Below are 17,846 nucleotides of genomic sequence, written 5' to 3' on the forward strand. Positions count from 1 at the left end.
AGAAAACATTATTATTCACACTTGTGTACATAGTTATGATGCTTGTCATTCATAATGCACTCTGTGACTTGCAAGATGTGAACATAAACAAAGTCAGCTGGCTCATTCATGTGGTTGATAATTATGAGTTTAGAGAAGCTTCATGAATGTGATATTTTGCTAATTATTTGGTCAATAGGAGACCACTGCAACATACATTTTGTATATGAAAAGGTTGTTTGAAGTGATGGAGCAAGAGGCAGAAGCTAGAAAATTGCATTCACTTAATTCATGTGCATCTAATTTCCAGTTGCATGGATGATTATGCTCTAGGATTAAATTCTAAAAAAACTTTTCTTCATCCTCAAGTGACTGAGTCTGATGAAGTTAGATTAAGTATCTCTTGGGTATTTCAGTTTATGAAACATCTGTGAGTAGACTGAAATAAAAAGCATTCTTCTCTCTTCCCTCAGTCTCACATACAGACTGGTTTAGAATGTTGGAGAAGTTTAACTTACTGTTGGATATAATAAAATGTCTATACAATTTCAGAATTTGAACTTTTTCACTCATATTTGATACTGTTTCTTCATTTAGTTACATTGCACTTTCAAATGAGTTTTGGGTTTTCTCCCCTTTTTCTTCAGGATTTTGGTGAATATCAGGAAAGCTATTACTCAGTACAGACCACTGAAGGAGAACAGATCTCTCAATTAATTGCAGGTTACATTGATATCATCCTAAAGAAGGTACAGTATTAACATCTTGGCATGTAGCAAAAAATCCAATGCAAAAATTCAGATGTGTGCAAACTGCAGTTTTTCTCTCATGGAGTCAGTGTTGTATCTTGTGTTTTGATGTTACATATTTCTACCTGCAAGTAAGGCACTGCTTCTGGAAAAATCAAGGCTATTTCTTACAACTCTAGCATGTGTCAGGCTCAGTACAGCAGCCCTGGGCTTTGCTTTTCTCTCTGGAAGGTGACCTGGTGGCTGTGAGTGCATATCCAGGGAAGAGTCCAAAGCTTCAGCTGTGGATTTTTATGCTGTAGTCCAAAGTGATGAAGCAGGTGGGAAGAAATTACCCTAGAATCAGCATTTAAAACTACAGCCAGGGCTACACAATAGTTGTCCAGGTGCTCTTGTATATAATGTACCAAAGCTGAGAAAGTTTTTGGCCAGAAAAACAAACCAAAAAGCCCCAACAGCACATTGCTTTAGAAACACTGTGATTGATTAGTAAAGCAAAGAATTAGACCTGAGTTGTGCAGAGGGGGATAAAAATCAGTGTTTGTGAAGAGGTCAGACTGCCTTGAAACTTGTTTTGTTTTAATAGAATGTGCCTGGCAGGAGAGAGGAAGGGCTGATACAAATTTCCAATACTCAAAATATTCCCAAGCAAGTGCAACAGCAAAAATGGCAAATTTGCCAACACACATGGAGCTGAATGGTCCCATTCTAATCATGTTACATAGAAAAGTGAGGTGTTCCAAACAGCACTGATTCATTCTTGTCAAAATTTTACTTCATTGACATTCCAGCTACATCATTCTTTATTGTAATAGATTTCAGTAGTAAGAAATCACAAAGTTAAAAAGCCCAGAAGAATATTTTGCCTTTGTTAGTGTGAGCAGTGAGGATGTAACTTTAAGGGTTACATAATAAAAGGTTGAGGAGGATTGCCAGAATTCATCACACAGAATTCATCACATGCCTTTTTCTCTGAGGCTGTCAGGCTCAGGTTTAATAAACATCAAATAAATTGCAGGTTTCTGTAGATGGTTTAAAACTTGATTCAAAAGTAGCATTACTGTCTAGTGCCAAATGAAAGCAGCCTTCTGTCTTGATAGAATACAAATGTGCGAATTTCCACTCCCAGTTCTTTGATTTTTTTTCTCTACCATCTGCTGACACAGGCAGTTTGAAAGTAATGAATTAGGAACAGGTTCAATCATAAACATCCCTGATTCATGAGAAGCTGCAGTTTGTAGTTGTTGAGCTCATGTAATCCCTGTGATGCATATCAGTTGCATATTTTTAAATCTGGCTGTGTTTTGGGCTGGTCCAACTCATTTTCTCCAGTGTGCATCGATGGGTACATTATTTTCTGCTCAAGTGTTACTAGTGCAGTGTTCCCCCTCACTCCACCCAACCCTTCATGTCCTGCAATTTTAGTGATAGGTCATTAATCAGCTGACAGAGAACTCAGAATTTAACTGGCATATATCTAAATTAAAACCAGGAGATTTCTTTTATTACTTCACATTATTACAGAAGTCAAACACAATCATGACTAGCCATAGGGAGTTTCAGTCCATGCATGAAATCAAACTCTAGTAGTAAAAACTTCTTTCTCCCAAGTTGTGGGTTCATGTGGATGTGCATGAGGAGTTCCTCTGGGATGGAAGGGCACAGTGGATACTTCTCCATTTATATTCCTCTATATGGACTCAGACTGCAAATCATGTAGCAAGAGGGAAAGCAGACAGTTTTTCTGCACTAGGCAACAAGTAGAAATAGACTCTTTCTATAAGGCACTGTTTCTATGATTTGTAGTTTCCTGTTGCCCTTACATATATTTACAAATCTCTCTTAACACTAAAAAATCCCTGCCTCAATCTTCAGCCTGAAGTCAGTCTGAACATTAAACTTGAAAGTCTTTAAAGTCAACTTTAAGTCCTGAACTTTTAAAGACTATGATAAAATGACTTGGAGACACTATTCAATTTATTGTCTTTACTTGTGGGTATGTATTTCCTACTGGCAGTGATGCCTTTTTTGGGCTTATCTAGAAACAGAGGCCAGATAAAGATGAAGAATAAAAGTGGATATATTTCATTTAGTGCTTTCAGGTATATTAAGGGCAGACAGAGCCTCCCCAAAATGAACGGTGGTCACGAGTTTTTCAGACAGATAAGTTTGATCCATTTACATATCAGGAGTTAATGCTCCAATTACAGCTTCAGGTGATGAAGTTACATTCCCAGTTTGCTCCCCACCTCCCTTCCCCATCCCCTTCACTTTTGTTTACACTTTTTGGGGCCTGAGGCTGTAGGGTGTGCTTGGATCTCAGGCCTAGAGGGAATGTTTTCTCTGAGCAAAATGTGAAGACAGGTCACTAACATTTAACAAGTTAACTAACACATTTATATGGAGTTTGGAATGATGCATATTGCAGTACAAGATTTCGAAAATATAAAGGCTAAAATCTTGAGGCATCAGTGGTTAGCACTGTACAGTAACACTTCAGCACTTTCCTTATACCTTTGTTCAAAAAGGCACCAGCAGGTTTTTTCCTTTACATATTTCATCTGCCAGGGTTTAGAGCCTGGGCTGTTAAATGCTGAAGAATTTCTGTTCTCTGGGGAGGTTGTATTGTCACTCACTGCCCAGCAGTGTGGTGTTCAGCACCTGACAAGGCTCTGCAGGTCATTTGTTTATGTTTGTGGTAAATGGTGGAGAGAAAGCAAGAAACAACACTCATTGTTTAACTTATCTTTTTTTTCCCCCCCTCCAGAAACAAAGTAAAGATAGATTTGGGCTTGAAGGTGATGAGGAATCAACCATGTTGGAAGAGTCTGTTTCACCTAAGAAGTGAGTGCAACAGGAGGAAATGGTCTGGTTTTAAGAGTGCCACATTTAGCTGTGGTGGCTTTTTCAAATAAAGTACAGTTATTACTGTGGTAGAATGGTTTTCTACAGAGTATTTCAATAGAATGAAGTGCTGTCCCCAGGCAGTTCAGCAGGCTCCTAAGCTTCATTCAAGGATTGAAGAGCAGATATTGGTCACAAAATTGTTGGTTAGAGCAACCAGCAATGGCACCATCAACTTGACTGTGTTACAGCACTCAGGCTGTAATTCAGTAAATGCTGAGGCAGAGAAGGGGATAATAAAGCAGAGCTGAGAAGTATTTTTTTTCATCTTCATGTGTGATTTACAAGGTTTTAGTTGCTTGTGTCTGCTGGTTCCATGGTTTCCAGCAGGTTTGACACCTGTCAGTTTGGTTGTACACAGTGTTATGGGCAGAGCTGGCTTATTTCAGCAGCCAAAGCCATCAGATGTGTGGTGTGGGTAGGGGAAAGGATTTGGTACAGGTAGGTCAGGTTATGGTTTTGATGGGAGAGTAACTGAATAAAGCAAAACACAGAACTGTGGAGCTGCCTGCACTCTTGAAAAGGAATGTCAAATCTTTCTGTGCAGTGAGACCATAAAACCAGATTTGTGACATTAGAAGCTGTAATGAGCCACTCAAGTCTTTTCTTGGAGCTCTTGAGGGTGGCAGTGTCAGCAGTGTGTATGTGAAAAGTCCATTTGATTTATTGTTAAGCCTACAGTTTATATGAGATAGATTTGTTAGGTATTTCATGTGGCCTTATGGGAAATTTCATCTTTTGATGGATCACACATGTTCAGATGTGCTTTATTTTGACATGGCCCTTTCCAAATCACTTCCAGCATATACTGTTAGTTAAGTGCTGTGCAGAGAAGCCCAAAACTTGTAGTAAATACAAGATTTTTTCATGCTTGAAATGACTTTTTTTTCCCCTCAGCAGTGTTGTTGTTACAGCCTGAATTTCTGTCAACACTTCTAGCAATTGAAGGTTGAATCATGTTTAAATATGAGCAGTATATCTGGCAAGGCAGTTCAGGATGGCAGTAACTTTATTTATTATTCTCCAGTCCAGGATTTGGGGGACTGCCAGATTATTTGCAAGTACTGTGTGTGCTTATTTGGGTAAAGGGGGAAGAATTAAGTTTTTATCCCAGTTCTAGGGAGTACTTGCAAAAGATCTCCACAAGGTTCATGCATCTATTTTGTATTGATCAGCCTGTGATACAAGTGAAACAAAGCAGTTGTTGTGCCATAAACCTTGTTCTGGTTCTGTCTGCCCTGTGTCTAACAGGGGTAAAGCCATTGTTTCATGTTCAACAAAACTGCACATTGCCACCTTTCCTGGGTGCCTGCTCATTAGTGCTATTAATAACTGATCTGCCAGAAGCCCCACATTATCTTTTGTCCAATATGTTAAAAAATAGAAAGAAAAAACCATCAAGTTCTCCAGCTTCTCCAAACACTGTGAAATGCAACTGGAAGCCTAGCTGAGGCAGAGGTGAGTTTTTAGGAGCTGACTGAGCGTGTGCTGGTGTTTTGCAGGCCCACCATCCTGCAGCAGCAGTTCAACAGGACGGGCAAGGTGGAGCACGGCTCGGTGGCGCTGCCGGCCGTGATGCGCTCGGGCTCCAGCGGCCCCGAGACCTTCAACGTGGGCATCATGCCCTCCCCGCAGCAGCAAGTGACAACTGGCCAGATGCACCGAGGACACATGCCCCCTCTTGTGAGAAACACTGATTGCTGCGAAAGAATGGGTTTCCACAGAGTATTTCAGTAGAAGGAAGTGCTGCCCCCAGGCAGTTCAGCAGGCTCCTAGCTTCGTTCAAGGATTGAAGAGCAGATATTGGTCACAAAATTGTTGGTTAGAGCAACCAGCAATGGCACCATCAACTTGACTGTGTTACAGCACTCAGGCTGTAATTCAGTAAAATGCTGAGGCAGAGAGGGGGATAATGAAGCAGAGCTGAAAAGTTGTAGGTTTTTTTTTTAATCTTTATGTGTGATTTACAAGGTTTTAGATGCTTGTGTCTGCTGGTTCCATGGTTTCCAGCAGATTTGACACCTGTCAGTTTGGTTGTGCACAGTGTTATGGGCAGAGCTGGCTTATTTCAGCAGCCAAAGCCATCAGATGTGTGGTGTGGGTAGGGGAAAGGGTTTGGTACAGGTAGGTCAGGTTATGGTTTTGATGGGAGAGTAACTGATTATAGGGAAACACAGAACTCTGGAGGTGGCCACACTCTTGCAAAGTCATCTCAAATCTTTCTGTGCAGTGAGACCATAAAACCAGATTTTTTGTGTGTGAAACTTTCTGTGCAGCAAGTAGTCAGAAACATAATGTTATACACATTTGAGACCGAGAGTCCTGGCTGTAATGCTCTGACTGTTCTACCAAACATAAGTTATGAATATCCCTTAAATATTTAGGGTGTCACTTTTTGATTTATTTCCTCATTTTCTTTAAAGCAGGCTCTTCCAGCCTTTTCTTTACCTTTAAGTAGTTAAAACTAGTATTCAAAGGGGAAAAAAAAGGTTTAAATACTTGCTGCACTTGGCTCTGTCCCACAGGCTAAGGAAACTCAGCTCTGCTGTCTTGAGCACACCCTCCACATCCCTGTCAGGCTGTTTCTTGAACTCCTTGTTCCTCAGTGCCCTTTCTCACCCATGTTTTCCCCTTTGTCATCAGTGATTTCCCAGAGGTGCCATCAGTTTGGGTGCTGCCCTCAGCTGTGTCCTGTGCTGGGTCTGTTGGAGCTGCCTGGAACCAGCTGTGTCCAGCATGGGGCAGCCTCTGGCTGATTCTCCCAGAGGCCCCCCCTGCAGCTAAAACTCCTGCCACAGACCCCCAGTACAGACAGCATCCTGCTCTGCTAAACACCTTCAGTTTTCTGTTAGCTTATGCATATTGATGACAGTTTAGTTTTAGAATCATCCTTGATTGCACTGGGAGGCTGTCCCAGGAAATCGGTAATGATCTCCTAGAAGCAAATTGATTTTTCATGTTGTTCAAACGCAGGTCAGTAAGACAGCTCAGTGGGTTTGTGTGTGTCTGTTGGCCACTGTTTGAGCTGAGAAAGGTGGGCAGTTTCTGTGTGTGTGGAAGTAGCACAGAGTGTAAAATGGCATGAGCAGAATCAGGAGTGTGAGGAGAGTTCGAGTGCTTTGCTTTCTGCACTGTGCCAGCAAAAGGCAGCTCTGGAATGGCCTGGGGTGGTTGCTGGGCTGCTGTCACTTGTGCCTGGAGTGCCCTGTGGGCACAGCCCAGCCATTGCCCTGCTCTGCCTTGCAGACCTCAGCCCAGCAGGCCCTGATGGGGACCATCAACAGCAGCATGCACGCGGTGCAGCAGGCGCAGGCCGACCTCAGCGAGGTGGACAACCTGCCACCCCTGGGGCAGGACATGGTGAGTGCTGAGCACACAGCAATGGCCTTTGGGTGTGTACAGACCAGTGTAGTCATTGCCCCCAGATCTGGAGTGAGACTGCTAAAGCTTTTAATATGGGGTAAAATTTGTGCTCTCTCTAAGGAAGTCATGTACAGTGGCCCACCTCACTCCAATCAGTCTCCTGAGACCAGATGTAGCAGACTGCATAATCCTGCCTGGAATGCTCTTGTTTTGTGGGCATATGTACAGTTAAACACAAATTATGGGCAGTATTAATGGTGGGACTTACTGCCTCCCAGAGACATGGGAAATGAGAACAAAATGTGATTCTGTTCATGATCCAGGTTAGGGCAGGATGGCAGAGCCCCAGAGGGTCACTGCTTATGGGGGACTGTCAGTCAAGAGTGTTTAGCCTTTCTTATGGCATTTACCTTAAAAGGGCAGCTGTTGAAATGTGACAGCAAATCTGTAATGAATGAAGCAGCAGAGGAAAATGCTTGCATTCTTATTTCACTTTAGGGGCCTGCTGTTTTTCTTCTGTTTCACTTTTAAAAATCCACAAAGGAATGGGATATGTACCTAGTATCTTACCATACAGAACCTCACTGCAGTCCTTAATTCTTTTCATTATTGCTCTTCAGGCATCAAGAGTATGGGTTCAGAACAAGGTTGATGAATCAAAACATGAAATACACTCTCAGGTTGATGCAATCACTGCAGGAACTGCATCTGTTGTTAACCTGACAGCAGGTAAATTTCAATGGGAAGGATTTCCTTGCAGTCTCCTCACTATTTGTCAATCTGAATCAAGAAACATGAAGTGAGTATGGGGCAGCTGCAGAAACTTTTCTTTAAAACACATCAGTAGTTAATGCATTGACATGTGGAACAAACTTGGTGTCCCTCCCAGCACAATTTTTTCTATCTTCAGTTTCTCTAAAGGTGTAACAGTCAGTGAAGACAAAATGTAGCTGGCTTATCCAACAGAGTAGAGTGTTTGCAAGGTTACTACAAGAAAGCATCATTGACCTGGCAGTTGTTAAGGAGAGATTCTGTTTTTATTGACAGTGGGTTTTCTTCAGCAAATTACAGGTTGAGGGAGCTGTGAGTGGCTTAAAGGAGACAAGACTGTATTGCCTTAGATTCTTTTAGTATTGAAGGAGGCTGAAACTGTGGACTTCTCAGCAAATGGCATTGAATGAAGAAACATTCTATTAGAGGATAGATTATTGCAGAAGAAGTGTAGAAATGAGAAAGTTTATAGCAATCTAATGTGGTTTTAAGTGGCACATTACTTAACAGACATTGCTTGGCTGTCCTGAAATGTCTCTTTTATCTCTCAGCAGAGTGTAGCTTGTTGTAGCTGCTGCTTTTCCCTTTTAGCCATTAAAACATTCTGATCATTGAAAACCATTTGCTCTGCAGGGGACCCAGTTGACACTGATTACACTGCTGTGGGATGTGCAATTACAACCATCTCCTCCAACCTCACTGAGATGTCCAAAGGTGTGAAACTGCTCGCTGCTCTCATGGATGATGAGGTTGGAAGTGGAGAAGACCTCCTGAAAGCTGCTCGAACCTTGGCCAGTGCTGTCTCAGACCTGCTGAAGGCTGTGCAACCAACTTCAGGAGAGGTGAGCAAAGGAAAACTTGTCAGGTTCCCCCTTTCTGGCCATATTGCCTGCACACTAATGCACAAGTTCCTTTAGGAAATATAAAATGCAAGTGAAGTTCATTTTCTGTGAATGAATGCATTTCTCTGTTACCTCTTCCCAGCCTCGCCAGACAGTTCTGACTGCAGCTGGAAGCATTGGACAGGCCAGTGGGGAGCTGCTAAGGCAAATTGGGGAGAATGAGACAGATGAGAGGTTCCAGGTAATGAGGGGATTGTTTGTCACTGTCAGAACTGTGCAGCTTTAATGAGGAGGTCCCTGCATAAAACCAAGCTGCTTAAAGTGTGGTTAAAAAATGCTGAAGTTTCTCTATGCTAATTGAATCCATTTTGAATTTGATTTTAATTACACAGTTATTGTATTTGCTGGGAATGCCTTCTCATTAAATTAAATTAGCTTCTCAGAAGGCTAATTTATTACTTTACTATACTATATTATATTTAAAAATACTATATTAATCTATAATAAAGAAAAAATAAAGGATACTTACAGAATGCTAAAAGATAATAATGAAAACTTGTGACTCTTTCCAGAGTCCTGACACAGCTTGGCCATAATTGGCCAAAGAGTGAAAACAATTCTCACCAGAATGCAATGAAACAATCACCTGTGGGGGTAAACAATCTCCAAACAGATGAGCAAAACACAGGAGAGGCAAATAAGGATTGTTTTCTTTTCTCTGAGGCTCCTCAGCTTCCCAGGAGAAAATCCTGGGTGAAGGAATTTTTTCAGAGAATGTGAATGTAACACACAGTCACAGAATGCTGATTTCATAGGAACCCCTTCTTCTTCTGTGCATCATACAGATGCTTCATGGAGGGCTTTTTGCACTGTGTTTTTTCTCATTAAATATAATGGGGTTTATGTAAATGTTTGCTGTGTCTGTATGTATATATGTAAACATGTAGAAATTAATAAAATCTTTTGGTAAACTGAGTAGAAAAAAAAGCTGTATTGCAAACAAAATTTCTTCAAGATGAAAAGTAGCATCAGTTACAAAATCATTAATGCCTTATGATTTAACAGTGTTTGATGTTACCAGTGGTCTTAAATTCTCTGTGAAAAGCATGTGTGGATTTTTTCCCTGACTGCCAAGGACATGTTTGCACCAGAAGCAAGGGAAGGCACTTTTCAGCAGCAGTTAGAGCTCTGGAGTGTGCTGTGTGCAAGGTGTCTGCTGATACAACTTACAGACCATTTTCACCTTTCATCCAGCAGTGAATCTGTGAACTTCTTCAGTTCTCATTTGTATTCCTAGCTGAATATATCTATTACAACTTTTGGCTAAGAGAAAAAAATTTAAGCATTCTTATCAGTGTTATGGAGTGTTGGAGATAGTGGGTAAGGAAAGGGATGGTTTATCATATCTAAAAGCAAAACAAAAAGTAGTGGCTCTGGTTTTTGAAATGGAAGATTTTCTGCCTGCTGTGATGTTGAAATTATAAATAAGTGTATTGGAAGTGTTTTCTTTACTGGAAAACCAGGTCATTTTAACAGTACAGGCATTAAGAAGACTCCATCCTACTAAAAAACTGAAGGATATGGGTGGGATTTTAAGTGGGGAAATGGGAAGAAATCATTTTCACTTAATGACTGCAGGAATTAACACCTGGATGTGTTTTCATGTCGCAGTCTGACTTTTCCTTTTCCTTTACCAGGATGTCCTGATGAGTTTGGCCAAAGCTGTTGCCAACGCCGCTGCCATGCTGGTGCTGAAGGCCAAGAACGTGGCCCAGGTGGCAGAGGACACAGTGCTGCAGAACAGGGTCATTGCTGCTGCCACCCAGTGTGCCCTGTCCACCTCCCAGCTTGTGGCTTGTGCCAAGGTGAGCCAGGGGGTGCAGTGGGTGCTGCTGCGTGTCCCCAGTGCCTCGAGCATGGGCTGGTGAATGATGAACCTTTTGTGGGTGCTGTCCCCACAGGTGGTGAGCCCCACCATCAGCTCCCCGGTGTGCCAGGAGCAGCTGATCGAGGCAGGGAAGCTGGTGGACCGCTCGGTGGAGAACTGCGTGCGGGCGTGCCAGGCGGCCACGGATGACAGCGAGCTGCTGAAGCAGGTCAGCGCCGCCGCCGCCATCGTCAGCCAGGCCCTGCACGACCTCCTGCAGCACGTGCGGCAGTTCGCCAGCAGGGGGGAGCCCATCGGCCGCTACGACCAGGCCACCGACACCATCATGTGCGTCACCGAGAGCATCTTCAGCTCCATGGGCGACGCCGGTGAGTGCCCCGAGCAGCGCGGGCTCACCGCGGTGTGGGACCGTGCTCGAGGGGTCCCAGGATGAGGGGAGAGATGAGGATCTGACTCTGTTTCAGAAGGCTTGAGTTATTATTTTATGAGATATATTATATTAATACTATACTTAAAGAATAGAAGAAAGGATTTCATTCATTCGTCATTCATTCTTTCTTTTCTAAGAATAGCAAAAGAAAGAATGATGACAAAGGTTTGTGTCTAGGACAGAGAGTCCAAGCCAGCTGACTGTGATTGGCCATTAATTAGAAACAAGCACATGAGCCAATCACAGATGCACCTGTTGCATTCCACAGCAGCAGACAACCATTGTTTACATTTTGTTCCTGAGGCCTCTCAGCTTCTCAGGAGGAAAAAATCCTAAGGAAAGGTCTTTTCAGAAAATATCATAGCTAAAACAGTATGTCAAGAAAATAAAAATCCTTCTTCTCTGTTTTTTGCTTCTAAGCTAGTGCTGTCACCATGGGTGGTGATCCAGCTCATAATATAAATCAGCAGAGTGCACATAGCTGTGTGCTAGGTGGAGTAAATATTCAGTGAAAACAATCAAAACCATGCTAAAGGAACACTGTAATATTTTGTGTTTTCTGCCACTGCTTCACTCCATAGTATTGTATAGCAGTTTCTCATCTCCAAATAAGAAGACAGGCACCTGGGCAAATACTTGGTGTTACTATGCATAGATTTTGTTGTAGGTTTTATAAACTTACATCTACTTTTTCTTCTGAGACATTTCTAAAAAGTGCAGCTTCTAAAACAAGAAATGAGATGGTTTTGGCTAAAACCATCTTAATGGTGCTAAATGTTTTCTGACAAAGTTCTCAGTTTATATGAGACAAAAGATAATTCCCTAGAAACACAGGAAGAAGATGGATGATTTTTATGGAAGGAGGGAAATCTTGGCTGTGACTTGAAAGCCAAGTTGTTAGTTTTTGCTGGGACAGGAGTTTCCTTGAACTGTATATTCAAAATTACCTGAAACTACTGATTGTTTTTGTCTTACCATCTAGATTGCAAATACTATCTCCACTGTAGTGATTTCTGTCATTTATATTGGGGTCCAAGATTCGCTTATGAAACTTTCAAGTTACATGTGTATATACATGTGTATCATTTTCAAGTGAAAAAACACTTCAGCAAATGGAAGTTACATTTTTCCCTTGTGAAGGGGTGCTGAGGTTTGAAGCAAGGCTGCAGTGCAGAGAGCAGAGGGTGAGGATGGGGCTGTGCATTTTCCGTCCTGTGCTCCCAGGTGAGATGGTGCGGCAGGCGCGCGTGCTGGCTCAGGCCACCTCGGATCTGGTCAATGCCATGAGGTCTGATGCTGAGGCTGAGATTGACATGGAGAACTCCAAGAAGCTCCTGGCTGCTGCAAAGCTCCTGGCAGACTCCACAGCCCGCATGGTGGAAGCTGCAAAGGTACCAGGGAAATGAGCTGTCAGCTTGAAATTGTAATGCTGTGCACAAGGAGGAGAGGCTGTGTGGGATTTATAAATAGCATCTGGCTGTTTATCTGGTTTCTCTTATCCTGTAAAAGTTCAGCATTTAATGACTTAGTACATTCCAAAAACCAGTGTATTAGCTACCTGGATTTTTTTGGTTTTAAAAGATCATCTTGCACTGCTTTTGCTTTCCTGTGTGCATTGTGGTCGTGGCTCAAGCCATGCAGGGCAGTTCCCACAGCCCTGAGCCCTGCTGTGGTGCGGGGCTGTACCAGTGCAGATGGAACCACAGAGCCACAGCAACCTCTTCCTGCAGTCATTACACTGCACCTCCCCTCTGCCTGACAAAGTCTCCTTCACCTGGGCAGTCTTGCCTGTGTTGTTCCCTTCCACATCCTTCCCTCCTCGTTTTCACAAGAGACACAAATATCACAACTTTTCTTCCCTTTCTGTTTCAGTCTGCTAGGGAGGAATTGAATTTCTTAATTCCTTTGTATTGTTTCCCAGATCCTGCATTGAAATGATTTTTACAGCAGCAGGGCCAGCCATTCTTGCTGGGACTCCAGAAGGCCTGTGTGCCTGGCTGCTATCCTTGGCTTTCCAGTATTTTCTGACTTCAAGTGGAGAAGATCTACTGTGTTAAACTTCAGGTTTTGGACTGCAGTTACTGGAAGACATATTGAATTGGGAATTTTAAAACTGTTTTTTTTTTTTTTCAAAACCCTATATTCATACAAGTACATTATTTCAGATCAAAGGAGAAGCAGTTAAAAAAGGCTTTTTTCAAGCACCTGAAGTGGTATATGAAGCAAATGTTTATCTTTCCTCCTCTAAGTCCCAGACATAGTAACAGCCTTCCCCTAGAAACAAACTCTCTGAAATTTTGTAATACTTCAGTGTTCTTCCAACTTCCTTGTGATAGTTTAAGGAAAATGAATGCTGATGTCGCAGATACTGTCTGAACTTAAATCTTGATGCTCATCCACATTTTCCCCAGTCATTTTTACTCAGACTTACAGTTTTTGCTTGGACATTTTGTGCAGGGAGCTGCAGCCAACCCTGAAAATGAAGATCAGCAGCAGCGTCTGAGGGAAGCAGCAGAGGGACTGAGGGTTGCTACAAACGCTGCAGCACAGAATGCCATCAAGAAGAAAATTGTCAACAGACTGGAGGTTGGAAACCATGTAGTGAAAGTGCTAAGCAGAGAATGACAGTGCTGTAAGCTCAGTTCCAGAGTACAAAGCTTAGAATTAGACATGGCAGTATATCATAACATAGTTCTCAGAAAATTGAGTAACTTGTGTCACAGATGTGGTAAAGTGCTGTAAGGATTTGACTCAGAAGGCATTTGATGGTGGCTTAGTCCTAAAATTAAACAGCTGAGCTGAAATGGTTTCACTGCTGTGTTAATTTATCCCTCTGGTGTGCCATTTACACACAGTACCTCTTGTGCCTTTACTGGGATATAGAATTCCAGAGGAATTTCTTTACCAAGTTAGTTGGATCACAGCATGTCCAGTTAAACTGGGGAATTACTCAGAGTCAGGAAGCAGAGATGGAAGTAAAAAGATACATCCTATCTAGTGCTGCAGCCAAGAAGGAAGGAGAAAAGCAATTTAGTAAGGATAAAATACCATGGAAATTTGTTTTGTGAGCAGAGTTTGATCTTCACATTCTCAACTAAAATGAAGAAAAGACAGATTGAAAAAAGAAACTTTTCAGAGTTCCTAGTTTGCAGCTGTGATTTTTGCATTAACCTGATTCAAATGCAGTAAGGTGACCATGTTCCAGAAATACACTGAGTTCCTGTGTCTGTCTAGAAGTAAAAATGAGGACTATTGGAAATAAAGGCTGATGTCTCTAATTTTCTAATTGCATTCAAGAAAGCTTTATAAAAAGAGTATTTAATGTGTTTTGCTGTTATAAAATATACTGCCTTACAAAGGAGTAAAACGTGTAACTAACTTCATGCTTGCTTCTGTTTATTGGGCCAGTTAGTGTTGTACAACATGTTGAAATACCTTGGATAAGTGGTTGAATTTTTATTTTTTAATAGGGAGAGGTCAATAATAACATTTGAAGTAGGTCTTCACAATGCTTTTAGACTCAGAAACAGCAGTATTTTGTACCTCTGTGGCATTGTAGGATCTTTGTTTTTGCCAGAGAGCAGTCTCAGCAGAAATTGGCTCCCTTGAGTCCTGGCTCAGAGGTGTCAGTGCAGCACTGTGGGGACTTTGCTGTTTCCTCCTATGTTTCCTTCATAGGAACTCTTTGTTTAGACCATTTCTGCTGGTTGTAATTCATTTATCTTCCTCCTGTTGAAACCTAAGTTGTGAAAGAGTAAGGGCATAGAATGCTTCTAAGTCTGCCTTTTTCTTTATTGGCAAATCAGAGATGGGTAATTGTATTCCAATCATTTTCACTTTGAGAGAAGAGCAATGATGGTCAGTTGAGGTTTCCTTAAGGCAAGTAAGGGATAAAATGTATTAATTTGTCAATGTTGTTACTGTCAAAGTTACCTATAGTGATGTGTGTTCCATCCTTTGAATTATTTACTTTTAGAACTGATTTAACTTTCTTTTTCTCCAAAGATTGCAGCTAAACAAGCTGCAGCTGCTGCTACTCAGACCATTGCAGCTTCTCAGAATGCAGCTGTTTCCAATAAGAACACAGCAGCCCACCAGCAACTTGTGCAGAGCTGCAAGGTAAACACAGCCCATGGCAAATAACTCCTGAGCAATGCTTTTGGGGAGCTGATGAGGATCACCAATCAGTAATGAAACCAATAATGATTTCTTGCATAGAACATCTATAAAAAGTCCTATTGTGTACTAGTTTGGTTCCATGCATCCTAAATTAATTCTATGCCAGCACAGAAGTAATTTACCCAGGAATACTGCAGTTGTCTTCAAGGGGAGTGGGAAGGCTGCTTGTTTTATTTTCAGAGGATTTTGAGTTTTTATTTTTTTACTGAAAATCTTTTCCCTTTGTCCATTTTAGACTGTTGCAGACCACATTCCTCAGCTGGTGCAGGGTGTAAGAGGAAGTCAAGCTCAGGCAGAAGACCTCAGTGCTCAGCTTGCTTTGATCAATTCCAGCCAGAATTTCCTTCAGGTGAAGTGAACCAATCATTGCAGTAGATGTAAAAAGCATTTTTTGAGTGCTAAATAACAGTAAGCTGTTAAGAACCATGTAAAGAATTCACTGCTATGAGCCATAGGCAGGCAGAATTTTGTTTCTCAGGTTAGGTGGCCAGAATTCATTGTGGCTATGGAGAGTGAGAACTGCTGACATTGAGGTTAAAAGTAACAAGAAAAAAGTATGTTTATGAAGAAGAAACAGTCATTGCTGTACACTTGTCTTCTGGGTTAGAGTTTAAAGTACAAAATGGAGGGAATTTAGCATCTCTCTAAGTAGAGATCTGAGTCTGAATATGTGACAGGCTGTGGTAACATTTTTAAGCAAGGTAAACTTAGTGTTGCAGCAACAGGTTTCAGAATTCCTCAGAAATAGAAGGGAATACTAGCATGGTTTTTTAGATATTAGCCTGCATAATAGATCTAGATTGATGGTTTGGGAAAAACACAAAATTTGACTGTGTGCTTTTGCTATAACATCTTAAAATAGAAAGATAGAATATTGAGTATTGATAACAGAACTATTGGCTTATTGTTAACATGACAGGAAACAACACCAGAAACCAATTCTCTGTGTAATGGCATGGTCATTATTGACATCAGTTAGTCTTACCTTAAAGTGACGGCTGTTAGCAGGTTTTTATGGTCCTGTGTAGGCAGAGGGATCACAAACCATCCTCTCACTCTGTTTGAGTATTTGCTTTGTGATTCCCTCTGGAGTCATTGACATGATTGATCCATCTCCCTGTGGCTGTGTGTGTGTGCAGTGGTGATGGTGAGAATCAGCAAAGGTTTTTAGTTGTATCAGCAGTAATCCCTGTGTAGAGGCATTGCTTGAATTACAATTTTAATTTCATAGAATTTTGGCAGAGGTTAATATTTAGAAATGTAGAGAGAAATTTGCCATCTCTGCCACCTTGAGCTGATTGTACCACATGAATGCTGAGTGGCAAAATTTCACATTTCAGTACTTTTAAGTAGTTTACACAATGTCATGGTTTGAGCTTGGCACAGAGCCAGTGCTCTCATGAAAATGTTTCACCCTGGTGTCTGCTGTGAGATGTGACTAGGAATAAGCAAAACAGGCTCTAACTTAAACATAAAGACCACTTTATTACTTAAACTACAGGAAAATAGGGAAAGACTATAAGGAAAAGAAAAAAATTGAAAACCTTACAAAAACCACTTTTCTTCTTCTTCACTCTCTGACTTTCTCAATCTAATACATTCTCTCAAAAACACTAACTGCCCAGCCCGGCACGACACTTTAGTATACTCAAACCGCAGTTCATGAAGAGGAAAGGAGTCCTTCTTGTTCCATAGGTTTCTGGAAACACACTGAAACTTCGGATGCTTCCTTGTCACTTCGGCACCGCCCGGGGGAAAAAAAAAAGTCCTTTTGCCGCTTGTGACATGTTCCTTCCATGCCCAGTGCTCTCACCACCGTGCATGGATCAGAGCTGCTTTTAAGGTTGTCTTTCAAGGATGCTTTGTCTCACTCCAAAAAGGCACAGTCTCTGCTTTTGGGACAACTGTCCCCCCCATATTTTTCCAACTCCCTGGGGCCGGGGGGTCCTCACGAATGAACTCTCCTGGTTTTGAGGCACTGCCTCCTCCTAAATGCAGTCTGTGTCACAGGAACAACTGAGTCTATGGCTACAAGAAAAAGTTCAGCCAAAAGGCTACTCTAAATCATCTCTCCCCATCTAATCATCTCCACAATCTCTGGGCCAAGTCATCTCATCTCTCATCTCTTTTCTTATTCAGCTTCGAGGAGGATTAGCATTTTTGTAAGGCCCCAATCATGCAAGAAAGAGTTAAAAGTTTTCAGTCTCTGCTGTCGGTCCCGGAGCGACTCCCACGCACGCTGCCCACACGCTGCCGCTCCGGCCGGGCAGTCTCCCTCCTTCTCCTCCTGGCTGGCTGCTCTCCTGGGGGGAGGGGGGGGGGGGGGCTGGCTGCCCGATGTCTCGATGTCTCTTGGGGCTCCCCCACCCTTCCATCTTTGAAAGCCCCCTCAACCCCCACCTCTGTCCAGGCCCCAGGCCTACGGCATGGCGGCCCCTCCCCCGCCCAGCAGCAGCGGGCCGGGCGGGGGATGGGATCTGACCTCTTCGCCCGACGATGTTTAAAAGAGGAAGTGCCAGGGCAGTGCCTTGCTTTTAACCCCTGTGTATTCTCGGAGGTGTGTCCAAACTCCACTGGCTACACCAGGTGTCAGTATGAAACTCAAAACCTTCATTGGTTTGACCACAGCTTCTCAGAATTCTCACTCCTTCCTGGTCAAACCATGACACTCTACTCTTCACTTCTGAGAATACACTTTCTAAAATTATCAACAGAACTACAAAACACTTCTACACAACAAT

General features: G+C 42.3%; 1 protein-coding gene across 8 annotated transcripts in view; it reads left to right on the plus strand.

The window, feature by feature from the left end:
• The window catches only part of TLN2 (talin 2), a 144,113-nt gene that overhangs the window by 69,385 nt on the left and 56,882 nt on the right, over positions 1 to 17,846 (plus strand). For all 8 annotated transcript variants that reach the window (XM_064722632.1, XM_064722631.1, XM_064722636.1 and 5 more), the window contains 13 exons: positions 627 to 728; positions 3,496 to 3,572; positions 5,135 to 5,315; positions 6,879 to 6,992; positions 7,616 to 7,724; positions 8,400 to 8,608; positions 8,751 to 8,849; positions 10,306 to 10,473; positions 10,570 to 10,864; positions 12,151 to 12,317; positions 13,384 to 13,512; positions 14,932 to 15,045; positions 15,341 to 15,454. In XM_064722632.1, the coding sequence (XP_064578702.1) occupies positions 627 to 728; positions 3,496 to 3,572; positions 5,135 to 5,315; positions 6,879 to 6,992; positions 7,616 to 7,724; positions 8,400 to 8,608; positions 8,751 to 8,849; positions 10,306 to 10,473; positions 10,570 to 10,864; positions 12,151 to 12,317; positions 13,384 to 13,512; positions 14,932 to 15,045; positions 15,341 to 15,454 (1,878 nt within the window). The remainder of the gene's footprint in view (positions 1 to 626; positions 729 to 3,495; positions 3,573 to 5,134; positions 5,316 to 6,878; positions 6,993 to 7,615; positions 7,725 to 8,399; positions 8,609 to 8,750; positions 8,850 to 10,305; positions 10,474 to 10,569; positions 10,865 to 12,150; positions 12,318 to 13,383; positions 13,513 to 14,931; positions 15,046 to 15,340; positions 15,455 to 17,846) is intronic.

The sequence above is a fragment of the Zonotrichia leucophrys genome, chromosome 10 (assembly GCF_028769735.1).
Source record: "Zonotrichia leucophrys gambelii isolate GWCS_2022_RI chromosome 10, RI_Zleu_2.0, whole genome shotgun sequence".
Taxonomy (NCBI): Eukaryota; Metazoa; Chordata; class Aves; order Passeriformes; family Passerellidae; genus Zonotrichia; species Zonotrichia leucophrys.